Genomic DNA, 23,432 nt, shown 5'->3' with positions numbered 1-23,432 from the left:
TGGAAACAACGCGGTTGCCAGCGCCACCTGTTCCAGCCCGATTCAACTCCGCCTCGTCGGACGCTCCCCTGGCCAATCATCGCGCCGGACGCACATCTTTTTCGGGCGGCAATCACTTCTGGCCAAGCGGCGCTTAAAACTGGATGCTGCATCCGTGTGCAAGCCTTCCGCGCAAGCGACCGTTCGCGACATACATACATACATTGGTTGCCCCAACTCAGTGAGGACACTAGACGAGTCGGCCGGGTTTGCAGCGTTTCGCGGAGCCTGGAAGCGAGGACACACAGAGACCTATCCACGGAGACCAAAATAATCCCATCAACCGGACCCACCATAGCAGCGAGATCACAGCATTACACTAATAGTATAAGAATACATACTGTCCGTCAATGTTCGTCGCGTCATAATAAAGCTCAACAATCGCCTGCCCAATGGTTTCCCGGGAATGGTTCACCGTACTGCGTTTGCCAATCGGTGTAGTTCGGGTTCGTGTACGCGCCCTGGAACCTGCATAGATTTGATATTGGAATCAGCACGCACACCCATGATGATAGGCTACGTACGCGTTGATGTACGATGCAGTCGGCGCGTCGGGAGGGTCACAGCTCGTCTTGACGTTGCTTGGGTCTTGGTAAACGCGAACATAGTCTACCCGCATCGTCGTCGGGAACACGAGATGTGCGAAGTCCACATTCCCTCCGAAGCCCTCCGATATACCCAGATTCATGATGATGTACTGCCGAGGTACATGTTCAGAGGATGAGCAAGCAACACGGTCGGGAACACGCACCATAGGTTCCTGCGACACCAGTCTCTGACCAATCTGGACTTTGCTGCTCGGCCCCACAGCAGTCTGCTTGATCGACCACGTCAATTTGTCGCTCGCGACCCAGGCGATATACTGAGTTACGTTTCAAATCAAAATTAACCTCATCCGCTTCGAAATGACGAGGCGTGTATATGACTCACCGCGTCATCGAAACCATATTCATATTGAACACCGTATACCGAGTACCCGCCACCACTGAGCTCCCAGGCAGTCTGGTCTGTCCGCAGTCATGAGCTCCTGTCACCAGCCCATCGAACATAGGATGCCGATCCTTACCAGTGTTGCTGACGCCGGAACTTGCCTCTTGGTATGAAGCCCCAGTGTAAGGGTTCAAGCCCGTGATGCTGGAGTCTGCGACGTAGATGTCACTCGAGTCGTTCTGGTACTGGTGATTAAAGTCGAAAGGCTAACGCAGAGCACGAATTAGAAACTAGGCCTCCATACAGATGACCAGATGACTACGACATACCGCCCATTGTGCAGACTGGGAGACCTGTCCAGTACCCGATACGGACTAAGGAGAAACTCAACGTTGGGTTAAGGTGAGAAGAGCAGGGATGCTGTGCGTACCACCGAAGCCTCGAATACATCGATCTCAGGTGCAGCCCGTCCGACGTACGTGTTGTCATTATGCATAGGACCTGGATGAGTCGAGCCTGGGCACGTACACCGTGAAAGCTTCTGCCCGGGCAACCAGGAGAAGGCGGCCGGGTTGTCAGGAACGCCGCCCAGGGACTGGTTCTTTACTGTGCCTACATCGCACGTGTCGTACGAGTACGGCCACTGAGTGCATCGAGATGAGCTAAGGCTTAACCTGCAGCATCGGATGTGGACTCACCATGCCCTCCAGACTAGCACCGTACCCCGCACGCCCCAGGTTACCCATGGTCCAGATAGCAGGCCAAAGCCCAACGACATTGGCAGCACCAGGCAGCGACACGTTGACCTCCAGCAGGCCGCCCTGGAACAGAACTTGTTCCACGTCGTGATCATACCGCTCGTGTAGTTCAACCTTCTTCGGCTTCACCGACATCGTGATCTCCAGTGCGCCATCCTTGGTCGTGACAGCGTGGGATCGAGCCATCCAGTTACCCGTTTGCCAGTAGTGCAGGTTCACCGCCTCCCAGTATGGGTCGTCTCCTGGCCAGAATGACCGCCCTGGCGTGTTGAACTCGTCGCTGAATACCAGCTGCCATTCATTCCCGTTGACGTAGTCCTTCTTGTTGCGTACCTCTTGTGGTGTCTGAGGATCGATGGCACCGAAACCACCGATCAAGTTTGGTACTTGACCCGAGGATTGATGCCGCCACGTTGAAGCCGCCGTTGTAGGATTGTTGGTGCCTGTTAGAGCAGAATGATAGGGTACCCAGCACTGCTCAGAGGTCAGCTTCGGCAACCCGCGCCTGATGCGAGATCAACGTTCAACGCACAAGAGCGCGAGAATCCCAAGAAAAACGAGAGTCAAACTGCCGATGTTTACGAGACCTCTCCAAGTGAAGATGTTCCAATCTCGGTCAAAGTTGCCTCGGCTCTGTCGTGAGTCTGGATTGTGATGTCGTCGTCATCTTCCACGACGCCGGGTGCGATGGCTGAGTTCCACGACCGCGGATCGGGCGAAAGGTTGAACTGATCATTCATTCATACGCGTCAAGAGAGTATCATATTTCTGGCGAACCTTCTCAGTCAACCCTGTCGACGAAACACTCTGCGACGAGAATCGACTCTGCCATGGCAATTTTAGCCCGCTATCAAGGCGTCGCAAAACCGCACAAACCGCGTTCGGCGCTTGCCCATAAGCAGCCTGTTGTGGACTCGGCCGTGGCCGAGCAGTCAAAAGAGCGGCGTGCGAAGGAGAGGTTGGTTGAGCTCGAGCCGATGGGGGCTTGCGTGCGAGGGGCATCGGTGGGGAGGACCGAGGACAAGGGCCAAGGGCTCGAGGACAACAGACGGGCAGCGGGAGAGGTCAAGGAGAGGTGTGTATGATCCGCAATTCGGACGAGCATGGTTTTGTACACCGCCTGAGCAGGTGCTCAGATGCGGCATATGGACAGGCGCGTGCTAGGCTGTCCTTCTGAAGCGCCTTGCAATAAACATCTGTGTATCGTTGCCATCCTGATCGAGCGAAGGACTAGTCACGACCAACTCCCAGGGGTACCGAGCCCGACGAGGCTGTCCTTGGCGTTTGATGATTGTGATCGGTATATTACGCCCTGGTCCGCCCTGGGTGTTCCGAAGTCAGCCTCCAGCCACTCTCGACGCGCCTCACCAGACCTAACCTTGAATCCAGTCCGACAGCGGGGATGCCAACGCCGCGCGAAGCGCGCACCGCCATCGCCGCCAGTCACAGCTCCCAGCGCGCGTCGAGGCCGGCGCCCTCCAGCAGCCCCAGGATGCCCACGCTCCCAGTCGAGCTCCCCGACGAGAGCAGCTCGTGCACGGCGCGCTCGACGCGCGCAAGCCCTGTCTTCTCCCCACCTTCACCGCCCACCTCTAAGCCCTGTTCAGCGGCCATCTCATCGATCATCTTGAGGCGTGCCAGGACGGCTTCATTCGCACGCTGTAAAGCCTCTCGTCCGGCGTTTACATCCCGCGTGGGTTCGTCTCCCCCGATATCGCCTCCGCACCATTAGCGTCCAACCACTCCAGTGCCTCTACCTTGTGGAGCCGATACTGTTCGCGTGTCGTGCTAGGAGGGTGCGCAACCATGCGATGGGTCGTATGTGGGCGATCCGCGGCTGCAGATTGCGATGTTGGCGTGGCTTCAAGAGCTAGTGTGGTCGTGTTCTTCTCGAGGTATTTCTCTAGGGCAGCGAGCGCGTCTTTTGCTTTCTTCTGCTTATCGCGGCGTGACGGCCGGCCTTTCTTTTTCGATACGCCACTCGCGCCCGGCGTCGAGGCGCTGCCACCTAAGGCCGCCATGATGGCAGATTCCTGTTCTTCGGTTACGAACAGCTCTCGCGGTAAGACGCTCGGTGTGTACGGGCGTAGGCCAGCTTGCGGCAGGATGTGAAATGCTTTCGCATCCTCGAGTGTCTTCAGGACGTAGATGGCGTACGGCTGAAGAGGTAATAATTCAGGGTCCGTGAGGCTCGAAGGGAGAAGCAGGAGTGCATTGTAGATGTCTGACGCAGTCAGATGACATCTAACGGTGAATGCGACCACGGACGCACCTAATGGAATGGCAATGTGCCCCACAGAATGGACAGGCGGATTTTGAGCGGTTGGTTGACTGAGGTGGAATGCATACAGCGCAAAGAGGACAACCACTCGGGCCAACAGAGGTTCCCCATCTGCCAAGCGTTCTGCAGCAACAAGTGAACATGCATTTAACTCAGCGGCCGGCCGGAGTTCGTACCGATAAACAGCCTCTCAGTGACATTGACGAAAGTTTCCCTTGCGCGGGCGTCGAGTACCTTGAGGTGCAACCAGCACCATCCCTGGTCTGACCAGAGACGCTTGAAAAGCGCGAATGGCTGGGTGGGTGGCCATGTCTCTACGTACTGCTGAGCGAAGAGGTTGACGATGTGGCTATGTCCTCACGGAGGGGCTCAACATAGAGCGAGGAGGTGAAATACGATGGCTGGAGAGTGATGTCCCCGCGGACTGCAGACGGGCCTGCAGCAGTCGACATCGCGGTCGCTGCGCAGGCACAGTGCGTCATGCACCGGCGCTTCCGGACGCGTCTCGCGTGCAAAATAGGCAACAACATCGCGCGCGCGCTCGTGGCGTAACAGCGCCTCTCCCGCACTCCCTCCGCAACGCCCCCGGCGACCTCCTCGAGCCTCCACTTCTTGCAAACCGACGAATGTCCAAGATATTTAAACAACATAGCTCTGTGATATGCTTCTTCTGCCAGTCAATCATCAGCCCGATACCTCGCAATCCTCGGTCGTTCCGATGTCCACACTGCGACTGCTGGAATCGGTTCGACCCAAACGGCGAGATCATCTCGGACGAACCTGCGATGCACGACGAGAATTTGAACACGCAATCATTTGCCCGGAGAGGTAAGTGTTACGCCTATGCATGCGACGCACTGCATAGAGGTCTGACAAAGTCCTTCGTTCACCAGCTTCTCCGCGCAAAGACCGACTGCCAAGCATGTATGGGAGCGCACCATTCTGCCGGACATGCCAGACCAACCAGATGCTTCTATCCAACCTTTTGTCTAACTACCTCCCACCTCCGGACGTGCGTACGTCCCCGCACATTACCTTCCGCCATTAGCTCATGTGTATTATTGTGGCCCGTTACTTATTTTCTGCAATCCACGCATTTCTCTTGTTATGTGCCCGACCTTCAGCACCCTGACCACGACCAACGTGCCGCCATGCTCCCGGAGTACCGGCGATCAATTGAGACACGCTACCCACCTGTCTGCACCGACTGTGCGCCAGCTGTAGAGGAGGAGATTCGCAGACGAGACAATATGGCTCGTACACGTGCTCTCGGAGGGTTCCTCGGTTCCAGCAATCCACCACGACGCCCAGTCGCCCGAACGCAACGTGACCGTGATAGGTTCACGAGGCAAATAACATTCTGGAAAATCCGGGATGTCTATGGTCGGTGTGCCTCGTATGCACACTAGGATGCTATGCATCGGGTAAGAGAGTCGAGCTTCAGAATCACAGCAATTAACCTAAGGGCCACGCGTAGTTGCACTCGGTTATGCCAGATTCCATGTACCGGACAGCGTGAAGCAGGGCCTACCAGCACTCGCATTATTGTCTATCTTTTGGACTGCATGGGACCCGACATATGGGAGTCTCAAGAGAGCCGAATTCCAGGGGCGCATGGTGCGGCAGCGGGGCAAGAGAGAATATAACGTATGTTCAGCTTACCAGTGTAGTTCATTGAGGCTCACCAGTACCTTGCATAGATCCTGCAATGATAGTTTGGCTGTCCAGATGTGGTACTTCGCTCCTCCTCGCGATGTCCTGGTTCAAGCCCGAATGGGGCGAACTGCAACGCTGGACTGATCCCGAGTCGCCTCTCAGGAGCAAGTACTGTACGGTATCCCTCGTACTCGAATCAGTTGTCAGTGCCCCACATACGACCCGTGATTATCTCACGAACATGCTGTTTAGATTCTGATTCGATGTTCGCACGTTACGCTTAGAGCGTCCGCCGCCCGTCCGTCTGACGGAAGCGGCCTCACAAGGCAAGCAGTCGCTCGTTTCCACTGCGTCGGGCCCACATCGCGAGGTGCCACGCCGGCTATCGAGCCCGACCTCCTCGCGCCCTTGAGCCTCTCTTCCAAACCCGTTGTTGCCCCATCGTCCGGGCGCCCAACCCTGTCTTTGGGATGCCGTCGTTCCGGAACAGCCCTGACAGCGGTTCCAACCACGACGCATGGCAAGATCCCGCCATGGACATGGATGACGACGACGACGACGATGTAGATTCACGAAGACGAGACCCGAATGCGATGGACTGGTCGCCGACGATCCCATCCCCTCAGAAACGAAGACCTCATGGACAGGCTCGCACCCACGATGACGGTTCGTGGTTGCGCCCACAACGGTTTTTGCGCCGGAGGAGCCAACCGGCCTCGAGAGCTTGTTCTCGACTACGATCAAGTTGTCTGACGACGACCAGGCGGCGGCCGACGCGCGCTCGGGGACACGAGACAAGAGAGGAAATATTGCGCAGTGGTTGAATCCCGTTAAGCTTTGGCGGAGGTGATGTCATGTTGTCTCTGATATGTTGTGTTCTTATCGCTACTGTATCTCGAGCTCCCTGGGTTCATGGCACAGGCCACGGCGTGCCGGGCACCCCCGACTACAGTTCGCGGATGTCTCCATTGATTGTGCTTATGGCTTGATCGCTGAGACTTATCCGAGGGAACGGCCGTACATACGGCGTGGCACAACGGCATGCATTTAAGTGGGCGATTGCGGTGTAGGGATCCGTTGTGTGAACTATGCAAATGCTCCATGTCCTCGTACATAGCAACGAGATTGAATGACCGCGCCCATAACAAGTACATGTTGTGAGAAATGATAGTGAGAAATGATGCAAGCTGCCAGCCTGAGACTACCTCGCCGTCTCGCCGTTCAAGCGTTCAATGTCTCGTCTGCCGTCACGTCACAATTTTACGGTCTCAGTACGACCATGCACCCTTTCAATAAGGCTGTTGCTCACCTTCTCGGCATTAAGTAAGCGCATCAGACCTTCGTACACCCATAGCGCAGATGCATTCACCGGAAATGCACGCAGCAAGGAGGGTCCGAGGCCACGGAAGTAGCCCTTGGACCCCTCAAGCGCGTGTATTTGACGAACAGTTGTGAGGAACGATGGCCGCGCGCCTGTGTGAGGCATCGCCATCATTCGACTGCTCGAACGGATCGCAGTACCATGCCGTGTGGTCACCGGTACGTGAGCGTGTCAGGGATACAAAGATGGAAAGCACGCACTTCTTGATGTTGTCGGCGGGGATACCCATGATCCAGAACGCAAACGCGCCCAAGCCGCCCGACAGGAAGTTCGCAGTTGGCGTACTGATCTGACAAATGAGAGGAGGTAGAATTAGGCTAATAAGCATCGTGTAGACAAGACGAGATTTCACCTCGTATCCTGTTCCTTTTAGACTCGAGAACCCCCGCATGAACACCTGGTAAGCACAACCAAGCTATGATTGAGCATAGGGCCGACGGCCAGTCAACGAGTTCTGCTCTCGCCTCGTAGGATCCGAAGAGCCAGGCAAAATTACTCCTGAACGCGAGGCTACCGGTAAAACCCGTCCACAAGCCAAGTACGCCTTGGCTGCGCACGATTTGCCGGATACAGTCGATGGGCCCCTTGTATTGTCTGTCGGCTACAGATCTCTGGGACTGCATCTGCAACTTGACTAGAATCAGTAGCGTCAATGATGCAATCTTAGAGCGCGAAGCTGAGCTTCTACCTTTCAGGTGCTCCATGGGTGTGGCCAGAAATGCACTGTCCCGACTATGTCACTTCATCAAAGACACCGTGGTCGGCTGCTTTACCTCGTGAGCCCTGCAAATAAACCCGCTGTCGTATGTCCCGCGATTGTGAGCCTTTGGGCACCGCGTCCGGGAACTGTCTCTGTCATGCCATGCCTGATGAGGAATAGCCGGTAGTTGTGCAACGAGCCCAAGAGGACAGAGTCAATCGCTGCCCAGGCCACTGCCGGCGGTGTCGCACCCTTGTAAAGAGCAAAGATAGACTGGACCAAGTTGTAGATCAATGAGTGCTCGCATACGGTACGAGACAGATTGTTCACCTCATTTCGGACTATCTTGAGCATGCAATCGACAGCTCCACGGTAAGTACCAGGTGGAGAACATTGTAGCCGTGTTTTGATAGTGTCGAACCTGCAGAAATAGCAGGGTTCGATATAGGCACTCTATCAAATGGCTCGAAGTCAATGCTCTATATCCATCGTCGGATGTTACCCTACGTACCGAGAAAGCTAAGCCTTGGTTCGCACCCGTGTCCGACGGCCACCTATATGTCACAGGGCCGTTGGCTAAAGCCGTCAAGCATTTTTCCCCCTGCGGAAGCGTACCTTTGTCAAACCTGGAGTGTTCACGCGTTCACGTTCCACCGGACCGACGGTCGATGAAAGCTTTAATAAGCTCTTGCGCGAACTGTACCCGTATGGGGACAGGCTTACCGCTCCCGACGCCAGCTAAAGCTCCTACAAAGCGCACATGTCCGCTGGTAGATGGCTCCGAGGCCATATGTATAGCAGCCTTTTGTCAACGGCCAATGCGCTGGTCAAGCGAGGCTCAGCGAGTTGACGGCGGGGAAAGGTTGGGAATCTTAATGGGAAAAGGCGCACAACGCGTCGCGTAAGTACTTAAGCTGATGTGTAAGTAGCTCAATGATGTTTGCTAACATTGCGAGTGATCCCCTCGCTGAACGCTACATAACGTCGCGTTGTCACTGAAAGCGACTTGATCCCCATACAAGTCGCTAGCAATCCGACCCAACATCTCATTTGTATTGGGGGCATACGCACTGCAGAACGTATCTCATTATGATACTTATGGCTTTCACGGAATTATGCGAGGAGGACAAGAGTGCAGTAAGTACTAAAATACTTCATAGAATTCGCTCATACAAGCCCTGCATAAATGGAAGTTTGGGGCATTCCAAGATACGGCACATGAGCGTGCATTGCATATCCATGCAGCCATTCTCAATATGAATCTCTTGGACGCTTTCCAGTAGCAGAAACCGCTCCATCGTCTCCGTCGACCTCCCGATGGCTGCGCTTGCTCCCGTCGTGGAATGACGGTGAGCCTGTTGTGGTGCCCGCGTCACCAGCCTTCGATGAGGTCCGCCTCTCCTGGCACTGTGCATACCGTGCCCTGTACTTCGGCACCATCTGATCTATAACTGATACAGATCATGAACATTGACGTGTCCCCGTTGTTTCACGATGCGAACGACCTACCCGTGCGGTGATTGAGGTATGCCTGTGCCCATGCTTTGGCAGTCCGTTGGGGATACTTAAGAATTGTACGATGGTCAGACACACAGGTGTACTTTGAGTCAAAACCAACACAGCTCGTATGGCTATCACATACCTGCAGTGCGAAAGCGTCCCACCTCGCGAGTTTAGAAGGGCGGAATCCCAATCTCCTCTCGAGGCGATATATCTGGCAGCCATACGAAAGTCGGCCATCCTCAACAGTTGCCCCGACGTGGTCATGTTCGGGATGTCCTCTTCCGTATCAGGATCTTCATCCGGCAGACAAGCCTGGCTGCTTTCCCTACCCTTTCCGTGATGCGTCCCCGCTGACTTTTCCTCGTTACTCTCGTCTTCCGCGCTCGACTGATCGTCTCCGTGATGTTCGACTGAGAGTTCTTCGCACATGCGTCCCTTGTGTTTGTCTCGGGCATCAGCAATCATGCGATCGACGTCGGTGCGTCTTCCCATAGTTAAATGACTTCTCCATGAGTCTACTGATCGGCCACAGGCAGGTGCCTAGTCGACAGAATGAGCGTATGCATCCGTGGTTGGATCTCGCTCACCTTCTCCGCCAGTACCTGTGCCATCTTCTTGAAAGTAACAAAGGGATTATTGCGTAGCTGCCGTTTGAGCGATTTGATGAAATATTCCTCTTCCTCTTCCGTATACCTCCTCCCATTTCCTGTAGACGGACCAGCAGGAGGTGGGGGTGTGGGCGACCTTGACGGTGATTCGGAGAAGCGTACGCGTTGTTGCGGACGTACACGAGAGTTCGATCGTCCCCGGGATCGACTGCGCTGCTTTTTTGGCCTCGGGCGGGATGCCGAGTGTCGGCTTGTGTGCAACGTAGGAGGGCCATTACCAGAGCTATCTCCTCTTGACATCGTTCTCCCTCTTGAGATCGCAACCGGTGACGACTCCGGGTCTTCCTCTTCTTCGTTTGAGAGTGAAACACGCTGCGACAAGCGGTCATAGTTGTCCAGGAAGTAGTCCTTCCAAGACCCGCCAGTGTGATTGTTAACCTGAGGTCGTGTCAATCAGAGCGCTGGTGAACACAATGACACAACGAACACCATGCAAAGCTTCCAGTGCCTGTCTGACAGACCACCCCTTCAGTCCCCTAGTTGCCAAAGTATTCACAAGAATCCTCTCGTCATCCGGCGAGGAACCCGCTAGCTTGTCGAGCGTTGTCGCCTGGCTCGGGGGCTGCGAGTTCGGATGGGACATACCGGATACTGCTGTTTGTTGTGTCGCTTGCTGGAGCGCGACAAGCAGTTGTCCCATCTCAGGGCCCGTCATCCGAGACTGTCCGTGTCCAGTGGCATTGAAGGGTTGCGGTGCGCCGCGGGTGCCCTGGCTGACGGACGGGTTGAAAGAGAGCTGAGCATTGTTCGACAAAAGATAGCCGAGGTTGGCCAGCAAAGCTTGATTGGGTTGATGTTGTGGTTGTGGATGAGACTCGGTCCGCTGTCGCAAGAGGCTGGCAAGAGCGGCCTCCCCGCCCAGGAGATCGACAATACTGCCTGGCGTGGGGGCCGAGGACATGAATTGATAGGTAGCGCGGTCGCGGCGTAGACTGTTCGAAACCAATGGGTGTGGGCTAGCTACCTCGCGACGGACGAACGGTAGTTGCACAAAGGCACGCCAGAGCCAGCGCCAGCCTGAGCCCCTGTGTATGCGCGCATCCATTCACGTGATCGCGGAGGCGCGAGCGCGGTGCAATGATCCTTCCAGGCCGCTGACAAGCCGCTGACTCTCAGATCTCAGCCTCTCCCATGCCTTCATCTCCGGTTATTCATTACTCTTTGGTCTTGACCTGAGAATACTAACAACGCTCATATCTAGTTCTTCAGGTAACGCTATGGCAGATTCAGACACGCACAGCGAGAAGCAGTGTCGGATCTGCTTCGAGGGCGAGGACCCGCAGCTTGGACGGCTCATTCGGCCTTGCCTATGCAAGGGTTCTATGAGCGTAAGTACCGCGAATGCTGGCGCGACTCTGTTTGTGACTGACGATGCCATCCTATAGCATGTGCACGTCAAATGCCTTCAACGGTGGCGAAACACTGCCGCCAACCAGAGCGCATTCTATTCATGTCCACAGTGCGGGTATAGGTACCACTTCGTCCGTACCCGAGTGGTAGGCATTGCTACAAACCCAGGTCAGTGTCACCGAAATCAATGGTGCACTCGCCAAATAACATCGACATCAGTCGTCATAGCTGCGGTGTCTTCCCTTCTATTCACTGTCCTTGTCTTGTGCAGCTCTTTCATTACGACTTCACTGTTGTCCGACGACGGAGACTCAATACTCTATTCCTACGGCTTCTACAATCCGCTCGAGGTGATCCAGAACCTCGTCAGGGCGACCGTCAACATCTTCATCGACGACAGGTTACTTGACGAGACTGTCCTCCAGGGCTCACGGGGCAAAGTCCGACCCATGCACATCCGCACACCTGCGAAGCCTCCGGGGTTCATCAAACGCCTTGTGCGTCGCTTCCTACTTGGTCTACCTGTCGTGGGTGCAGGCTCCATCGCACACATGCTACTCTCGATCCCCTTGCCATTCCACTGGTTGCGCCTCAGAGGTTATACCCGAGGCCGTGACTCGCGAGACTTTGTAGCACTTCTAATGGTAGCCGTTGTCTTGATGGGCGCCGCGAGGTAAGTCCAGTAAGACTGCAGTGCTCACCATCCCATGAACTAAACTGACTTGCCACAGAGCGCTATACAAAGTGTACAAACTGACGGAGAAGCTCACCAAGCGTCTTCTCCTGCGCGCGGAGGATGTAATTCTGGAGGTTTAAAGCGACGCATGCTTCCCCTTCGTGGACATTGGATCTCATCCACATTGTACCGATTCCTTGTTGGCCGCATAGTCCGTATTTATTGTAACATCCGAGACATACCCACAACATCAATGTACAGCATGCAACATAATCACCAATTTCTCCGCAGCTGGCGTTTGATATTCTCGTACGCTGCTTTTGTTTCTGTCCTGCTTGGGTCAAGCTCCGCAGTATACTGGTCCACCGCCTGGTCGACGCGGTATACAGGGAACTCGCTCCGTGACACGGCAGATGTGGTCGCATGGCATCCTCCAGCCAGTCTGTAAGGAGCACGGCAATATCTGACGAGATCGACTGTACATTGGCCTGCTCGTTGAACGGTGGGATCTGTCGGAAGAATGAGCTATCGCACCCGACGTGCCTAGACGAATGGGACTTGCCTGAGACTCATACATTTCGTAGAGGATGTCCCAGACCTCAGGGTATGGCACACCACACTGGACCAGTATTCGAGGCGCCCATCCGTATGGGAGTGCACCTTTGTGCGCCAGGCTGAAGCGTACCAGTAGTGACGAGACGTGGCCTACTCCGTAGTAAGGCATCAATCATGCGATCTGACACTGAGACTACTCACGTAGTGGGAATGCACTTTCAGACGGGTAGAATCGTTGTCCGAGAGGGACCACTTTGGACACAATATGGTCCGCGGCGACGTCAGTCTCAGCGTTGTCGATGGCTACAAATAAGGTACATCAACATTCCGCCACAGTGAAGAGGTATTCCTCAACCTCACCTTCCTCGAATATCCTGTTCCAGATGGGACACACAAGGCCCTCGTCTCGATGCTCGGAGACGTGCAGAATCAGCAACTGCATAGCTGGCAAGTCGAATGGTACGGCGTATTCTTGATATAGCTAGGTGCGAGGTTGGACAAGAATGATTTGCACACGAAGGATGCACATACCTCCGTGATCGACATCAAACTCTGGGACAGGAGCCTGGCTTTCTCGCCGACCTCGTCTTGATCGTTGAAGTGCGGCATGAGAGTGTTGAGAGTTCGAGCTGCACCTGGGCAACCTCGAGCTTCTCCTCCAGGTCGGTGAGGAAGGCGATTGCCGTCTCTTGTCTACTGCCGGCGGAGACGGGGTGTGACTTCGCGTTCCCAACTGCGAGTGTGAGATACTCAGTCGCGCATCGAGCGGCAAATCGAAGCTGAGAACAAGCACGTCATGAGTCTACTCTGAATGGGGAATGATGCGACTTACTCGGTGGACTCCGCCAACGCTGCCAACACCTCCGCTGCTCGTAATGGCTGACCATCCTTGACATAGAATTGCCACAGCAACTGCAGCTTTTGCACGGTCAGGGGATGCCGTCTCAGATGGGCTTCCAGATAGGCCGGACGCATCTGCGAACCAATAGTCACATCATCATTCACGCTGTTGAACTCAACCTACTCACCTCGAGCAACTCGTCCGCCATCCCTCGTTCAATCAACCAGTCATACAATGTTGAGTGGAACATCTCATCTTCGCCTTCGAACGCGAGTTCGTAGGCATGACTCCGGACACGCTCCGTCTCGTCAGAGATATTTTGCTGGTTACACCGCTGCTCGAATACCGACAGCGAGTCCAATACCAGCTGATAACAATGCAATCGCCGTTCCCATGCCTTGGCACGAGGATCATTCGCAGGGCACCGGCATGCCAGTGTTCATGGCCCTGCCCATCAGCATCGTACGCTTGCGCGCAATGTAATGGCAGTTCCACCGCGCCTATTCGGGTTTCCATTGTTTGCATTATGCTGAGCAAATCGGGTTCAAACGTATTACTGACCTTTCGCGTAGCTGAGCTGCTGGTAATCGCCGCATATCTCCCGGAGCCCTCGAAATCGAGGTTGCGAGCCCCTTTCATGAACAGCCTATGCATCAAGTCAGCGCCGAAGACAACGGGGCCTGAGTCTGACCTACTTAAGCGATTCTCCAAGCCAAGTCTGACGTTCTGCGGGATTCCGCGTCTCAATGGCTTTGCGGATGTTCTCTCTCGCCTGAAACGATGTTGAATGGCAACGGCTTGCAAGGCGGAGGCACTCCTACCTTGTAAAGCATCACATCATCGGTACTGCAGAATGAGCCGCATCGTTGTTGCAAGACCTCGCTGACAGTGTCCACCTGCGCTTATGTGTAGGTAAACAGTGTTGAGCGCAGACACGGTACAGAACTGCTTACGCTTATTTGCTGGCCGATCTGTTGGTTGATCACGACGTTGACCAACGCCCGGGACGCTGCAATGCCCTTCTCGTCGGTTATTAGGTCCTCGAAGGTCATGCTTGTGACGAGTCGCTGGACATCGGGTTCACACCTGATTGCTCTACTTTAGCGAAGTCCGTGAGTGATGGACTATACGCACTGTCGGATGAGCTCCCCCAGTCTATGATCGCTCAGCAGGAGAATGAATGAGATCGCCTCGATTGTCCTGCCGAGAAGAGACATGAGTTGCGACACCGAACTTTGCTCCGCCTGCGGAAATGGTCTCAGGACGACACGGCACAGTTCAGTTCACTATTGGCCTACCTTCCAGGCCTCCTGCTCGCTGACCGTCGTTGACCGTGCGCCAGTATGATCGCCGGGTGCTGAGTGAAAGAGTTGGGGATTTGTGTCCAGCAACTCTTTCAAAGCGAACAGGTTCTTCTGGGCAGTGACGAGGACGTCGTCAGGAACACTCAGATGCTGTAGGCCAGCAGCCCTGCCAGTGAATGTTCGTCAGCTTCCAATGCAGACAGACCAACTGTAACAGCACTTGCCCCGGCGTAGTAACATTGGCTTTCCAGAATGGCCTGACCAATCGAGCGAAATACATGGTAAGACCTTCCCGTCGGCCGCTGAAAATGGCTGTACCAGAGCCTTCCGCTACTCACCATTGAGCTCAGTTAAAGACATAAAGCAAACTGCTCACTGCTCGTGCCGTATGTTACGCGCTCTGACCACATTGGCCGCTCGCCGAAGTCATAAAATGCCTGCTTAGCTACCATGGCAATTTCAGGGCTTACGGTGCTGATGCTGCCTAGCAGTGACTGTTCCGATTGGTCCAAGAATGTGTTCCCGCTCGCAATAGCTAGCAACATCGCGCAAGTTTGATCTCGGCCGAAGCTATAGATCGTGGTTATACAGTTCCATATCAAGGACGTAGGGAGCCCTCTCACCTGTCGCGGAACTCAATAGCGGCTGGGCATTGCCCTCAATCTGAATTCTTCAATGACATCCTTCAGGTAATCCAGTGACCTTCGTTTCGCCAGGAACGTCAATCCGACGTTCGTCAGGATCATGAATTGTCTTGTCGGTTCGGAGAACTGGTACGCCATTCGTTGGTAACCACCGGAGCAGGTGTACCGGATGGCCCAGCGACAGCCGCAGCAGACGAGCTTCGAGGCACTGGTGCCATACCCCAAGTCCGTCCCGGAATCGATAGCAGAGTAGCATGCTCAGTAAGCGGCGGTCGGCTAGGACCCGGAACAGTGCCATAGTTCGTATTCGCGTATTGCGTGTTCTGCTGTTGAGGCGGCGGACCGTGAAGCTGGCCGAGCGAGCCAATGCGAGTCAAGTCCGGGGACATGCACAAGACGAAGTCGGTGCCGTCAACGTCACCCGGCTGGGCGGCGACAGTGAGTCCGACATCATAACACGAGTTCTCGAGGGCAGAGACAATATATGGCCGCGAGATGGACGGCGGAGGTGCTTGCGACATTCCGAAGTTTGACGCAGAGGCCGGTAGGGGTTCGATTGTTCATCCGGATGCAGCAAATTGGACGGCGGGAGTCGCACATGCATGAGCTGAAGCGGACGCGAGCTAGTTGGAGTGCCGCTAGCGCTCGCATAGTTGTATGAGTAGAAACCGGAGGACGGTGCGAAGTATAGTCGGACACCGTTGGTAGTCACGGCCATCAACTGGACTCCTGATCGTGCTTCTGACGTGTCAATGACATGTAAGGAGATGATTGGAAGTTCTGCGGTGTCACGCAGGCGAGCCAGGTGCTTTGTCCTGTGCAGCTTTGTACAGATTGGAGAGGGTCTGAAGGTGCTGTACGCTCTTTTCGCCGTTTGTTTGTATACCAGATCGTGTTCTTTGTTGTCAGCCCGTAGAAGCAATTCTGGGGTTGTCGGCAACAAGAGATATGATGCGGTCTACAAGCAAGGTTCGAGACTGGATTTTGTGCGCGAAAACGATCAGCTCACCTTCCAGCTTCGGTGCTGCTAGTCGAGGAAGAAGGCTCTGCACTCCTCCAACAGAATGGTTGATAATTGCACCCTCTTGCCGAACCACCCTTCCTTCTCTTGGTAGTGAACTCGTAAAGCCCCGTCTTGAACGCCACACATGAATATTCGACCATCCTCGGTTCCAATAACGGACGTCATCTCCATGTCGCTGGGTATTGCCATGTCAGTGGCGTACATCTTGATCTCCTTGCGCGGGCGGTTATTGGGCCCGGTGGCCGGCGTGGTGGAGACGCCAATAGCATACTGAGAGGGGAGTGCATATCACCAAAGAGAAGTAATCTCGTCTATGAAGACGCTGGGCTTGGGCTTGACGAGCGCGACGTGTGTTATAACGTCCGGTTGGTCCACAAAAGAGCTCAGCTCTTGACTGGACAGGAAGCGTCAGACCAACGATGAGTTCTGTCGACACAACACGCACCCCTCCACGTAGTCCCACAGGAATAAATTATGGTCAATCGTAATCCATACACGCTCATTTGAGGCATCAACCCCATATGAGATGTGACGCTAGTGGCTGTGGAGGTATGAACATGCATGCACGCATGCAATGCACAATGCAGGACGTACTGGTGTAATATTGAAACAATCCCTCTGGGATCCCAACAAGCCTCCTCTTCTGGAACGGGACGCGGAAGTCATCGGGGAAGACGCTGTATGACGCGGACGATGGTACGCCAGCTACTCGAGACTGTCAGGTGAACGCGCTAACATCGACCGAACCATTGCGACGCACGAACTGTGAGCAGGTCATTCAGGTCCGGCAAGGTTTGTGTGTCCTTAAGGAGCTGATCCTGGAGAACGCGACTGGCGTTCTGGAGAGCGGGTAGGTCAAGTGCGGGGACAGGCTTCGGCGCGACCTGGAGTTGTCGGCCTCTGGTGCTTGTGGATGCCCCAAGCATGCTCGAAGACGGGTCAGCGTGGCCGTTCATATTGTCGCCTTTATGCCTTTGGAAATGGAAGTTATGGTCAGAGCATACACAATAGGTGGGGCAAAGCGGTGGGCAGGACGCCACGATGGATTGGAAAACAAGAATTCGAACGCGTCTGTGGCAGGCTCTCACGTGCGCCTTCGACGCGTCGCCGACCTCTGGTCAAAGCTCGGACGACCTCTCTTGTCTCTCGCCACATGCACCTGTTTCAAGGCTGACAACAGACTAGCATCGACGGTACCACTCAAGGCCACACCTTCCAGCCATTTCTACTGCTCGCTACCTCTTCGTCTGTCATTTCCTTCTCACAATAATCTACCTCTGTGGTTCCTAGTATTTCTGACGCCATGATAGCATTACACCGAGCCATCTACGATGCGGTCGTCGCAGCCATCCGCAGGCCCGAGTTTGATGCCGCGTTGCCTCCATTGTCGGACGCCACCTGGGCGAGGCTCCTCGCAGGATCCGCCCACATGGAGAGGGAGCGCCTCGAGTTCCTAGGCGACGCCCTCATGTACGCCACGATTGGGACCATCCTCTACAACCAGATACCCCAGGGTCTCCTCATTTATACACGGTGCGCACCCGGCGGGCACTCCTCGTCAAGACATAACTCAACAAGCCACAGAACCTCCGCGGCGTCCTGCACTCTAACGCTGTCTTTTCGAGAGTGGCGGAGAAGCTTGACATCCTCGCCGTCCCCGACGTGGTCCTGAGAGCCCTATCGAGGATGGACTTCGGGGAAGGCGCGTCAGCCTCAGCGGTCAAGTCGTACACAGAAGTCAAGGCAACGGCTGACCTGTTCGAGACTGTCCTAGGCGCCTACTACAAGGAGAAGGGCTTCACCGCGCTTTGTGATTGGGTCGCAGACCTCTATGCTCCTCTGGTGACTGTGGCGACGAAGGCTTTCTACGAATGGTGAGACTCTGACTGGCCTCTGACGGCTGCTCTCGCGGGTTTATTCTTCCGTTCTCAGTCAAAAGCTACCCAACGGTAAGCGGGCACGACCGTACACAAGCTCGGATTATAGCATGCGCGGGGATGCGGGGGAAGAACGCAAGAGGCGCAGGCTGTGGAAGCAGCCTGTCCGGTCAAGTGCTGTCCCTCTAGGCTCTCGCAACAACGCTAACCGTGCAGACCGCCCGTCCAATTGTGCGTATCGTCCCAACGGCTGCCTGTCTCTGGTCCACAAGCTTATGATCTCGCGGACATCTGATGATGCGATAGCTACGTACCAATATGTGGCCACCACGTCCGTGAAGACGGCTGGCAAGAGTCGTTCCGGAGCCCATTCGGTCAAGGTCAAGACTACGATTTCGCACACACCCGTCAAATCCCGCATGTCGCCGGCCAGGGTGCGGACTCCTGTCAACGTGCGCAAGACGGTAGCACAACCGAAGCCACAAACTGTCTTTATCGATCTCACGCTCTCGTCGGACTCGAGCGACGACGAGGCCCCGCCGCCGAGGTCCCGCCGCGCTCCAGCGGTCGACAAGGGTGGCCGGGCTGCTTCGTCCTCGTCCTCGTCTTCACCGGAGGTTCCGGCTTGCTCGGCTGCAGCGCCGAACGGTGAGGACGACGAGTCGCAGGAGGAAGACATGCTCGAGCACATGCTCACGGCGCATGTCAACTCGGACATGGACCTTCAGTCTGAGCCGGACTTGGGAGAGATGGACCTCGATGCAAACTCGGACTACGAAGAGTCGGACGTGTCAGACATGGATCTGGGCTCGGACATGAGCCCTTTGAAGGCATGGCGATGACGGATTGGGCGTTTCTCTTTCACTTCATCGTACCTTATGGATTTGTATGCTCCGTATGCACAGCCAGCGTGCTGCATTCGAAATTCGATCCATTCATCATGGATTGCTCATCATGCCTCAGCTCTCCCTCCCACGTCTAGAGTCTGGTAACGACGGGGCCCTGACGAGAACATCCTCTCTGGGAAGATGCTGCAGACGAAGTGCAACCGTAACTAGAATTTGACAGACAAACGTCAGATTCATATCGAGTAGCTATCAGAGCGACAGACCGACAAACCGCTGCTCTCACCGACTCGGGAGTCGGACGACGCCCACTAGTCATGGCCACGTGACCGACGCGGTATAGTTCAATTAGCGACGCGACGCGTGTGGTTCGCGTCCTAAACCATACGATCGCCACTCGCAAACCGCCACTCTCAGCCACTGCCTCCGCAACCGTTCTACACGCGTGAAACTCACGACCGCAAGTATGGCACCTACCAAGCAGGCACCGACACGCCAGGCGATCACCCTGAAGGGCTCTACGAACCTTGTCACCGAATTCTTCAAGTTCGCTGCAAACACGTTTGTCCGCGCTACTGCCGGTGTTCATTCCGTGTGAGCTGACATGAGCTTGTCGCCTCGTGTAGGATACTGTTCCAGCGCGGTGTGTATCCTGCTGACGACTTTCACATGGTCAAGAAGTACGGGCAGACAGTTCTGGTTACACAAGATCTAGCCCTGGAGAACTACCTGGAGAGGCATGTCCTTTGTCTCTTTCATATCCGTCGATCAAGGGGGCTGACCAACGGACAGGATACTCAAACAAGTCAACAGTGAGCAACCCTCATTCAATCATTCGAAAGTGTCTGAGGCTGTTCATAGAGTGGCTGTTGACCGGGTCTGTCACGCAAATTGTCCTCGCGATCATTTCCAAAGACTCCCGGACGACGCTCGAGCGATGGGTGTTCGACATCAATCTCGTCGAGCAACCGACAAATACGTCGGAGCCGTACGTCCATCTGCATCTGCCTTGCCGCGGAACTGTCTGTTTACGTGTCGCCGACAGCGCAGCCGCGAAACCGGAGGCGGAGATCCAGGCGGAAATACGCAACATCCTGAAGCAAATCGTGTCGACGGTGACGTTCCTGCCGGTGATCGACGAGGCGACGGTGTTCAACATCCTGACGTACACGACGGAGTCTGCGGACGTGCCGGCGGACGAGTGGGTGGACACGGACCCGCTGGCGATCGAGGCGAGCAAGAGCCAGCAGGTGAAGCTGCGGAGCTTCAGCACGGACGTGCACCGGATCGAGGCGATGGTGGCGTACCGCTACGAGGGATGAGCGTGGGGGCGGGTGCGGTGTGCGGCGGGTGTGGTGTCCGGACGTCTCCTTGTGCTATTCTTGCATGATGTATCATTGGGCGTGGCCTTGCTCGGACAGATAGCGTGCGACAACGGTGAGAGCACAGAGTGCAAGCCACGGGGATGTGGTGCGAGTGATGCTGCCGCGGGCGGCTCGGGGGCGTCGATATGGCGATACGCTCGCTTTGGGAGAGAAGGACTTCGAGCGCGGTGGCTTTAGAGGCGGGCTGCGGCGGATGGGTTCAGCCAGGTGGGGCGGGCATACCGGGCGGGTGCCTGCAGCTGTGCACTGCGTCACACGTCACGATGGACGCGATGGACGCGACCCGCCAGGGACGCAGCCAGACTCGGGGCGGGGGCAATAGCGGGGGCAGTAGCGGCAGGCGCTGATGCAGAATGAAAGTGGCGACCCGATACGGATTGCCATGGTCACGGCCTGGCCACGGCACGCACGCACAACTATATCTCGTCTCTCCCCCGTCCGTCTTGGCTACCGCCAGCCCTCTCTCTCCCTTCACCGCCCAGTCTCCTCGCGAGACCCGTCCTTCATTTCTTTCTTCCCTCGTCTGGCCGGACCTGCCCACTACTTTTCGTGGTACCGGTTACCGCGCTGCAGTTGACCTGTCTCCTTCTCCCCTACGACAATGACCGAGAGCTGGTTCCGCCGCGAGTTCCTCTCCCCCAGGCGTCTCATCTTCAACGTCCTCTTCTACGGTCTCCAGCTATTCTTCTTCGGCTATGGATGGTCCTCCCAGGTCAGTCCCAGCTTTGTTGTCTTCCCGTCACCGCCTAACTCCCGAGCCCTTGTGTCCAGGAAAGGAACCAGAAGCTGGCCGCGCTCAACGGCTTGAATGGTCCGTCTGGGTCTCCCGAGGCGCTGGTCTGGTCCTCGCCTTCCTTGGGGGATGTATCCTCCTCCCCATGCTGCGTAACGTCATCCGTGTCATCCGCCCCAAGCTCGCCTGGCTCTTCCCCGCGGACGAGAACATCTGGTTCCACAGACAGGTCGCGTATGCATTGGCCTTCTGGTCTATGGTGCACACCACCGCCCACTACGTCAACTTTTTCAACGTCGAGCGTACCCGTGCGTGAATTCTCTTCTTGACGAGGTAGAACGGCTGTGGCCATGCTCACCTTGGTCACCATTTCAGAGGTCCGTATCTTGAAGGCCTTAGACATTCATTACACCCAGGCCGGTGGCATCTCGGGCCACTTCATGCTGCTCATCATGGTGCTCATGTACACGACCGCCCACCACAAGGTTCGCAACCAGTGCTTCGAGGCGTTCTGGTACACGCACCACCTCGCCTTCTTTTGGTTCATCGGCCTCTATGCCCACGCTACCGGCTGCTTCGTGCGCGACTCCGTTGAGCCTGCGTACACAACGACATTCCCGTTTTACAACACAGAGTTCTGCTTGGGCTATGAGAGCTGGCGCTTTACGATCTGGCCGGGCATTGCTTACTTCGCTGAGCGTGTCTGGAGGGAGATCCGCGCAAGGAGGGCGACCCGTTTGTCGAAAGTGCTCGTGCACCCGAGTGGTATGTACATCGCGTTCACGGTGAAACCACGCTTCATTGTCGTGTTGCAGGCGCCATGGAGCTCCGTATCATCAAGCCGAGCTTCAAGTACGTAGCTGGCCAGTGGTTGTTTATCAATATTCCCGACATCTCAGGCTACCAGTGGCACCCTGTGAGTCACATCCCCAGTGCCGGTCAATCCTGCTGACAAGGACTTCAGTTCACCATCACCTCCGCCCCCGAGGATCCTTACGTCTCCGTCCACATTCGTCAGGTTGGTGACTGGACCTACGCTCTTGGCGACCGTCTAGGCGCCGGGCCATCTGTCGTCCAGGCTATGACGAAGGCGGCCATGGCGGGCGAGGAGAAGGACGAGTCCATCTACGGCACGCGTGGCAACTTCGTCGAGCTTGGTACTGGATCGCGGGACTTGCCTGAGGTCCGCATTGACGGCCCGTACGGCGCACCGGCTGAGGACGTGTTCAACGTCGAGGTTGCCGTGCTCATTGGCGCCGGTATCGGTATGTCAATTCTTAGTTGGAATGATGAGCTGGTATTAATGAGTGTCGTGTTTGCCCTCTGCAGGTGTGACTCCCTTCGCTTCTATCTTGAAGCATATCTGGTACCGCCAGAAGAAGGGCACGCTTATGTCGCTCAAGCGCGTGGAGTTCTTCTGGGTGTGCCGTGACGCTCCTTCGTTCGGTTGGTTCCAGACTCTGCTCCAGGAGGTCGAGGAAGCTCAAATCGACCGTGAGTTGTATCTGTCAAAGCTGTTCTTGCCACGACTAACAGGTACCTACAGCCAACTTCCTGCGCATCAACATCTTCCTCACCCAGAAGATTGGCGAAGACATGCTGTGGAACATCGCGGTGAACGACGCGGGCGCAGAATACGACCCGCTCACGCTGCTGCGCACGCGCACGATGTTCGGCAGGCCCGACTGGAAGACGATCTACAGCCGGATGCGCCAGGCGATCGAGGTCGGCCGGTACATGCCCGGCATCAACTCACAGCTCAAGACTACCGTCGGCGTATGGCACTCCCTTGCTCCTCCTCCGCAGTCGCTGACGGTGTGGTGCTTTTGTAGACGTACTTCTGCGGCCCGACTGTGCTGGCGAGGGCGATCAAGGAAGCGTGCGTCGCTCAGTCCACGAAGGATATCAACTTCAGCTTCGCCAAGGTCAGTGCATTTGTGCTCCCCTCCCTGCACTCATTACTGACACCCTCCGCAGGAGCACTTCTAAGCTTCCCCTGTGCGCGAGACAGGATGGTGGAGAGACGGGGTGTTCGTTGTGGTATAGAGAGCGTTGACTGCTCGAAGTGGTGGACCTGGATCGTGGATATGCCGCTTGCTGTTCGTTCAGTGCTCGTGTTGTATAACAGACCTTTTACTTTTGCAATTGCATAATGCTTTGGCGCAGGACGGTGGACTGAGCAGTCGTCAGTTTCGCAGCAGCTACGGCTGGCGGCCTGGAATCAGAGTCGATAAAGTCCACGGTCGTTGCATCAGAATCCAAAGAACGAGAAGCGAGATGGT

The 23,432-nt window shown here is 55.7% G+C and overlaps 10 protein-coding genes across 10 annotated transcripts; 5 read left to right on the top strand and 5 right to left on the bottom strand.

Moving 5' to 3' along the window:
* Positions 1–133: 133 nt before the first annotated feature.
* On the bottom strand, positions 134–3,161 carry B0H18DRAFT_968878 (beta-glucan synthesis-associated protein-domain-containing protein; the record flags this gene model as incomplete). The annotated part of the gene is given in 14 exon segments (XM_048043549.1): positions 134–736; positions 791–901; positions 970–1,046; positions 1,106–1,235; positions 1,299–1,343; positions 1,400–1,612; positions 1,668–1,801; positions 1,825–1,841; positions 1,861–2,072; positions 2,140–2,170; positions 2,260–2,360; positions 2,402–2,455; positions 2,505–2,630; positions 3,156–3,161. The coding sequence occupies 14 exon segments, from the start codon at positions 3,159–3,161 to the stop codon at positions 530–532; spliced, it is 1,464 nt and encodes a 487-aa protein (XP_047900133.1). The 3' UTR covers positions 134–529.
* Positions 3,162–3,170: 9 nt separating this feature from the next.
* Positions 3,171–4,460, bottom strand: B0H18DRAFT_1081338 (uncharacterized protein; the record flags this gene model as incomplete). Its single annotated transcript, XM_048031375.1, has 5 exons — positions 3,171–3,430; positions 3,454–3,951; positions 4,000–4,131; positions 4,185–4,329; positions 4,383–4,460. The coding sequence occupies 5 exons, from the start codon at positions 4,458–4,460 to the stop codon at positions 3,171–3,173; spliced, it is 1,113 nt and encodes a 370-aa protein (XP_047900132.1).
* A 174-nt stretch (positions 4,461–4,634) lies between these two features.
* B0H18DRAFT_1081337 (Ima1 N-terminal domain-containing protein) lies at positions 4,635–6,514 on the top strand (the record flags this gene model as incomplete). Its single annotated transcript, XM_048031374.1, has 9 exons — positions 4,635–4,836; positions 4,902–5,020; positions 5,133–5,391; positions 5,418–5,432; positions 5,486–5,659; positions 5,709–5,870; positions 5,949–6,034; positions 6,078–6,352; positions 6,388–6,514. 9 exons carry the CDS (start codon positions 4,635–4,637, stop codon positions 6,512–6,514), a joined length of 1,419 nt encoding a protein of 472 aa, XP_047900131.1.
* A 290-nt stretch (positions 6,515–6,804) lies between these two features.
* On the bottom strand, positions 6,805–8,591 carry B0H18DRAFT_185411 (mitochondrial carrier). Its single transcript, XM_048037013.1, has 11 exons — positions 8,469–8,591; positions 8,361–8,371; positions 8,283–8,299; positions 8,076–8,166; positions 7,819–8,018; positions 7,734–7,768; positions 7,510–7,679; positions 7,398–7,442; positions 7,246–7,334; positions 6,974–7,163; positions 6,805–6,905 (listed from the first exon to the last, which is right to left on the bottom strand). The coding sequence occupies exons 1-11, from the start codon at positions 8,533–8,535 to the stop codon at positions 6,894–6,896; spliced, it is 927 nt and encodes a 308-aa protein (XP_047900130.1). The 5' UTR covers positions 8,536–8,591; the 3' UTR covers positions 6,805–6,893.
* A 254-nt stretch (positions 8,592–8,845) lies between these two features.
* On the bottom strand, positions 8,846–10,901 carry B0H18DRAFT_968871 (uncharacterized protein). Its single transcript, XM_048043548.1, has 5 exons — positions 10,344–10,901; positions 9,836–10,294; positions 9,384–9,788; positions 9,255–9,309; positions 8,846–9,196 (listed from the first exon to the last, which is right to left on the bottom strand). The coding sequence occupies exons 1-5, from the start codon at positions 10,815–10,817 to the stop codon at positions 8,997–8,999; spliced, it is 1,593 nt and encodes a 530-aa protein (XP_047900129.1). The 5' UTR covers positions 10,818–10,901; the 3' UTR covers positions 8,846–8,996.
* A 126-nt stretch (positions 10,902–11,027) lies between these two features.
* B0H18DRAFT_968869 (zf-C3HC4-domain-containing protein) lies at positions 11,028–12,137 on the top strand. The gene is made up of 4 exons (XM_048043547.1): positions 11,028–11,244; positions 11,302–11,434; positions 11,486–11,939; positions 11,998–12,137. The coding sequence occupies exons 1-4, from the start codon at positions 11,134–11,136 to the stop codon at positions 12,080–12,082; spliced, it is 783 nt and encodes a 260-aa protein (XP_047900128.1). The 5' UTR covers positions 11,028–11,133; the 3' UTR covers positions 12,083–12,137.
* A 75-nt stretch (positions 12,138–12,212) lies between these two features.
* B0H18DRAFT_968866 (Non-repetitive/WGA-negative nucleoporin C-terminal-domain-containing protein) lies at positions 12,213–17,337 on the bottom strand (the record flags this gene model as incomplete). Its single annotated transcript, XM_048043546.1, has 27 exons — positions 17,071–17,337; positions 16,905–17,015; positions 16,808–16,851; positions 16,368–16,580; positions 16,285–16,332; positions 16,147–16,210; positions 15,821–16,066; positions 15,436–15,797; positions 15,323–15,412; positions 15,266–15,299; positions 15,019–15,201; positions 14,867–14,972; positions 14,637–14,808; positions 14,473–14,582; positions 14,292–14,424; positions 14,160–14,234; positions 14,034–14,110; positions 13,744–13,984; positions 13,526–13,705; positions 13,330–13,472; positions 13,248–13,276; positions 13,029–13,126; positions 12,858–12,978; positions 12,699–12,800; positions 12,505–12,647; positions 12,411–12,451; positions 12,213–12,384 (listed from the first exon to the last, which is right to left on the bottom strand). The coding sequence occupies exons 1-27, from the start codon at positions 17,264–17,266 to the stop codon at positions 12,216–12,218; spliced, it is 3,531 nt and encodes a 1,176-aa protein (XP_047900127.1). The 5' UTR covers positions 17,267–17,337.
* A 111-nt stretch (positions 17,338–17,448) lies between these two features.
* On the top strand, positions 17,449–19,133 carry B0H18DRAFT_968862 (uncharacterized protein). Its single transcript, XM_048043545.1, has 4 exons — positions 17,449–17,843; positions 17,936–18,184; positions 18,243–18,418; positions 18,494–19,133. The coding sequence occupies exons 1-4, from the start codon at positions 17,614–17,616 to the stop codon at positions 19,027–19,029; spliced, it is 1,191 nt and encodes a 396-aa protein (XP_047900126.1). The 5' UTR covers positions 17,449–17,613; the 3' UTR covers positions 19,030–19,133.
* On the top strand, positions 19,134–20,775 carry B0H18DRAFT_968856 (mitotic spindle checkpoint protein MAD2). The gene is made up of 6 exons (XM_048043544.1): positions 19,134–19,241; positions 19,299–19,593; positions 19,659–19,769; positions 19,825–19,844; positions 19,894–20,020; positions 20,078–20,775. Exons 2-6 carry the CDS (start codon positions 19,499–19,501, stop codon positions 20,352–20,354), a joined length of 630 nt encoding a protein of 209 aa, XP_047900125.1. The 5' UTR covers positions 19,134–19,241; positions 19,299–19,498; the 3' UTR covers positions 20,355–20,775.
* On the top strand, positions 20,776–23,318 carry B0H18DRAFT_968850 (NADPH oxidase). Its single transcript, XM_048043543.1, has 10 exons — positions 20,776–21,129; positions 21,189–21,228; positions 21,249–21,458; positions 21,526–21,915; positions 21,966–22,066; positions 22,115–22,415; positions 22,480–22,644; positions 22,697–22,926; positions 22,983–23,075; positions 23,128–23,318. Exons 1-10 carry the CDS (start codon positions 21,019–21,021, stop codon positions 23,137–23,139), a joined length of 1,653 nt encoding a protein of 550 aa, XP_047900124.1. The 5' UTR covers positions 20,776–21,018; the 3' UTR covers positions 23,140–23,318.
* The last annotated feature ends 114 nt before the right edge of the window (positions 23,319–23,432 follow it).

This window comes from Fomitopsis serialis (genome assembly GCF_022376445.1).
Source record: "Fomitopsis serialis strain Sig1Antser10 chromosome Unknown B0H18scaffold_2, whole genome shotgun sequence".
Classification (NCBI taxonomy): domain Eukaryota; kingdom Fungi; phylum Basidiomycota; class Agaricomycetes; order Polyporales; family Fomitopsidaceae; genus Fomitopsis; species Fomitopsis serialis.
This window is presented reverse-complemented; position numbering and strand designations above follow the sequence as displayed.

What these genes read in the sequence shown, in the direction of transcription:
- B0H18DRAFT_185411 (XM_048037013.1), bottom strand. Translation starts at nt 8,535, where the DNA reads ATGGCCTCGGAGCCATCTACCAGCGGACATGTGCGCTTTGTAGGAGCT. An exon ending in TAAAAGGAACAGGATACGAG is followed by an intron (nt 7,335 to 7,397) that starts GTGAAATCTCGT and finishes CTCATTTGTCAG; the next exon opens with ATCAGTACGCCAACTGCGAA. An exon ending in CCCGCCGACAACATCAAGAA is followed by an intron (nt 7,164 to 7,245) that starts GTGCGTGCTTTC and finishes CCGTTCGAGCAG; the next exon opens with TCGAATGATGGCGATGCCTC.
- B0H18DRAFT_968871 (XM_048043548.1), bottom strand. Translation starts at nt 10,817, where the DNA reads ATGTCCTCGGCCCCCACGCCAGGCAGTATTGTCGATCTCCTGGGCGGG. An exon ending in CACTGGAAGCTTTGCATGGT is followed by an intron (nt 10,295 to 10,343) that starts GTTCGTTGTGTC and finishes ACACGACCTCAG; the next exon opens with GTTAACAATCACACTGGCGG. An exon ending in ATACCTCAATCACCGCACGG is followed by an intron (nt 9,197 to 9,254) that starts GTAGGTCGTTCG and finishes GATCTGTATCAG; the next exon opens with TTATAGATCAGATGGTGCCG.
- B0H18DRAFT_968869 (XM_048043547.1), top strand. Translation starts at nt 11,134, where the DNA reads ATGGCAGATTCAGACACGCACAGCGAGAAGCAGTGTCGGATCTGCTTC. An exon ending in AGGCATTGCTACAAACCCAG is followed by an intron (nt 11,435 to 11,485) that starts GTCAGTGTCACC and finishes CATCGACATCAG; the next exon opens with TCGTCATAGCTGCGGTGTCT. An exon ending in GTCTTGATGGGCGCCGCGAG is followed by an intron (nt 11,940 to 11,997) that starts GTAAGTCCAGTA and finishes GACTTGCCACAG; the next exon opens with AGCGCTATACAAAGTGTACA.
- B0H18DRAFT_968862 (XM_048043545.1), top strand. Translation starts at nt 17,614, where the DNA reads ATGATAGCATTACACCGAGCCATCTACGATGCGGTCGTCGCAGCCATC. An exon ending in ACGAAGGCTTTCTACGAATG is followed by an intron (nt 18,185 to 18,242) that starts GTGAGACTCTGA and finishes TTCCGTTCTCAG; the next exon opens with TCAAAAGCTACCCAACGGTA. An exon ending in TGCAGACCGCCCGTCCAATT is followed by an intron (nt 18,419 to 18,493) that starts GTGCGTATCGTC and finishes ATGATGCGATAG; the next exon opens with CTACGTACCAATATGTGGCC.
- B0H18DRAFT_968856 (XM_048043544.1), top strand. Translation starts at nt 19,499, where the DNA reads ATGGCACCTACCAAGCAGGCACCGACACGCCAGGCGATCACCCTGAAG. An exon ending in TTCAAGTTCGCTGCAAACAC is followed by an intron (nt 19,594 to 19,658) that starts GTTTGTCCGCGC and finishes CGCCTCGTGTAG; the next exon opens with GATACTGTTCCAGCGCGGTG. An exon ending in GATACTCAAACAAGTCAACA is followed by an intron (nt 19,845 to 19,893) that starts GTGAGCAACCCT and finishes GGCTGTTCATAG; the next exon opens with AGTGGCTGTTGACCGGGTCT.
- B0H18DRAFT_968850 (XM_048043543.1), top strand. Translation starts at nt 21,019, where the DNA reads ATGACCGAGAGCTGGTTCCGCCGCGAGTTCCTCTCCCCCAGGCGTCTC. An exon ending in AGTGCTCGTGCACCCGAGTG is followed by an intron (nt 21,916 to 21,965) that starts GTATGTACATCG and finishes GTCGTGTTGCAG; the next exon opens with GCGCCATGGAGCTCCGTATC. An exon ending in GCTCATTGGCGCCGGTATCG is followed by an intron (nt 22,416 to 22,479) that starts GTATGTCAATTC and finishes TGCCCTCTGCAG; the next exon opens with GTGTGACTCCCTTCGCTTCT.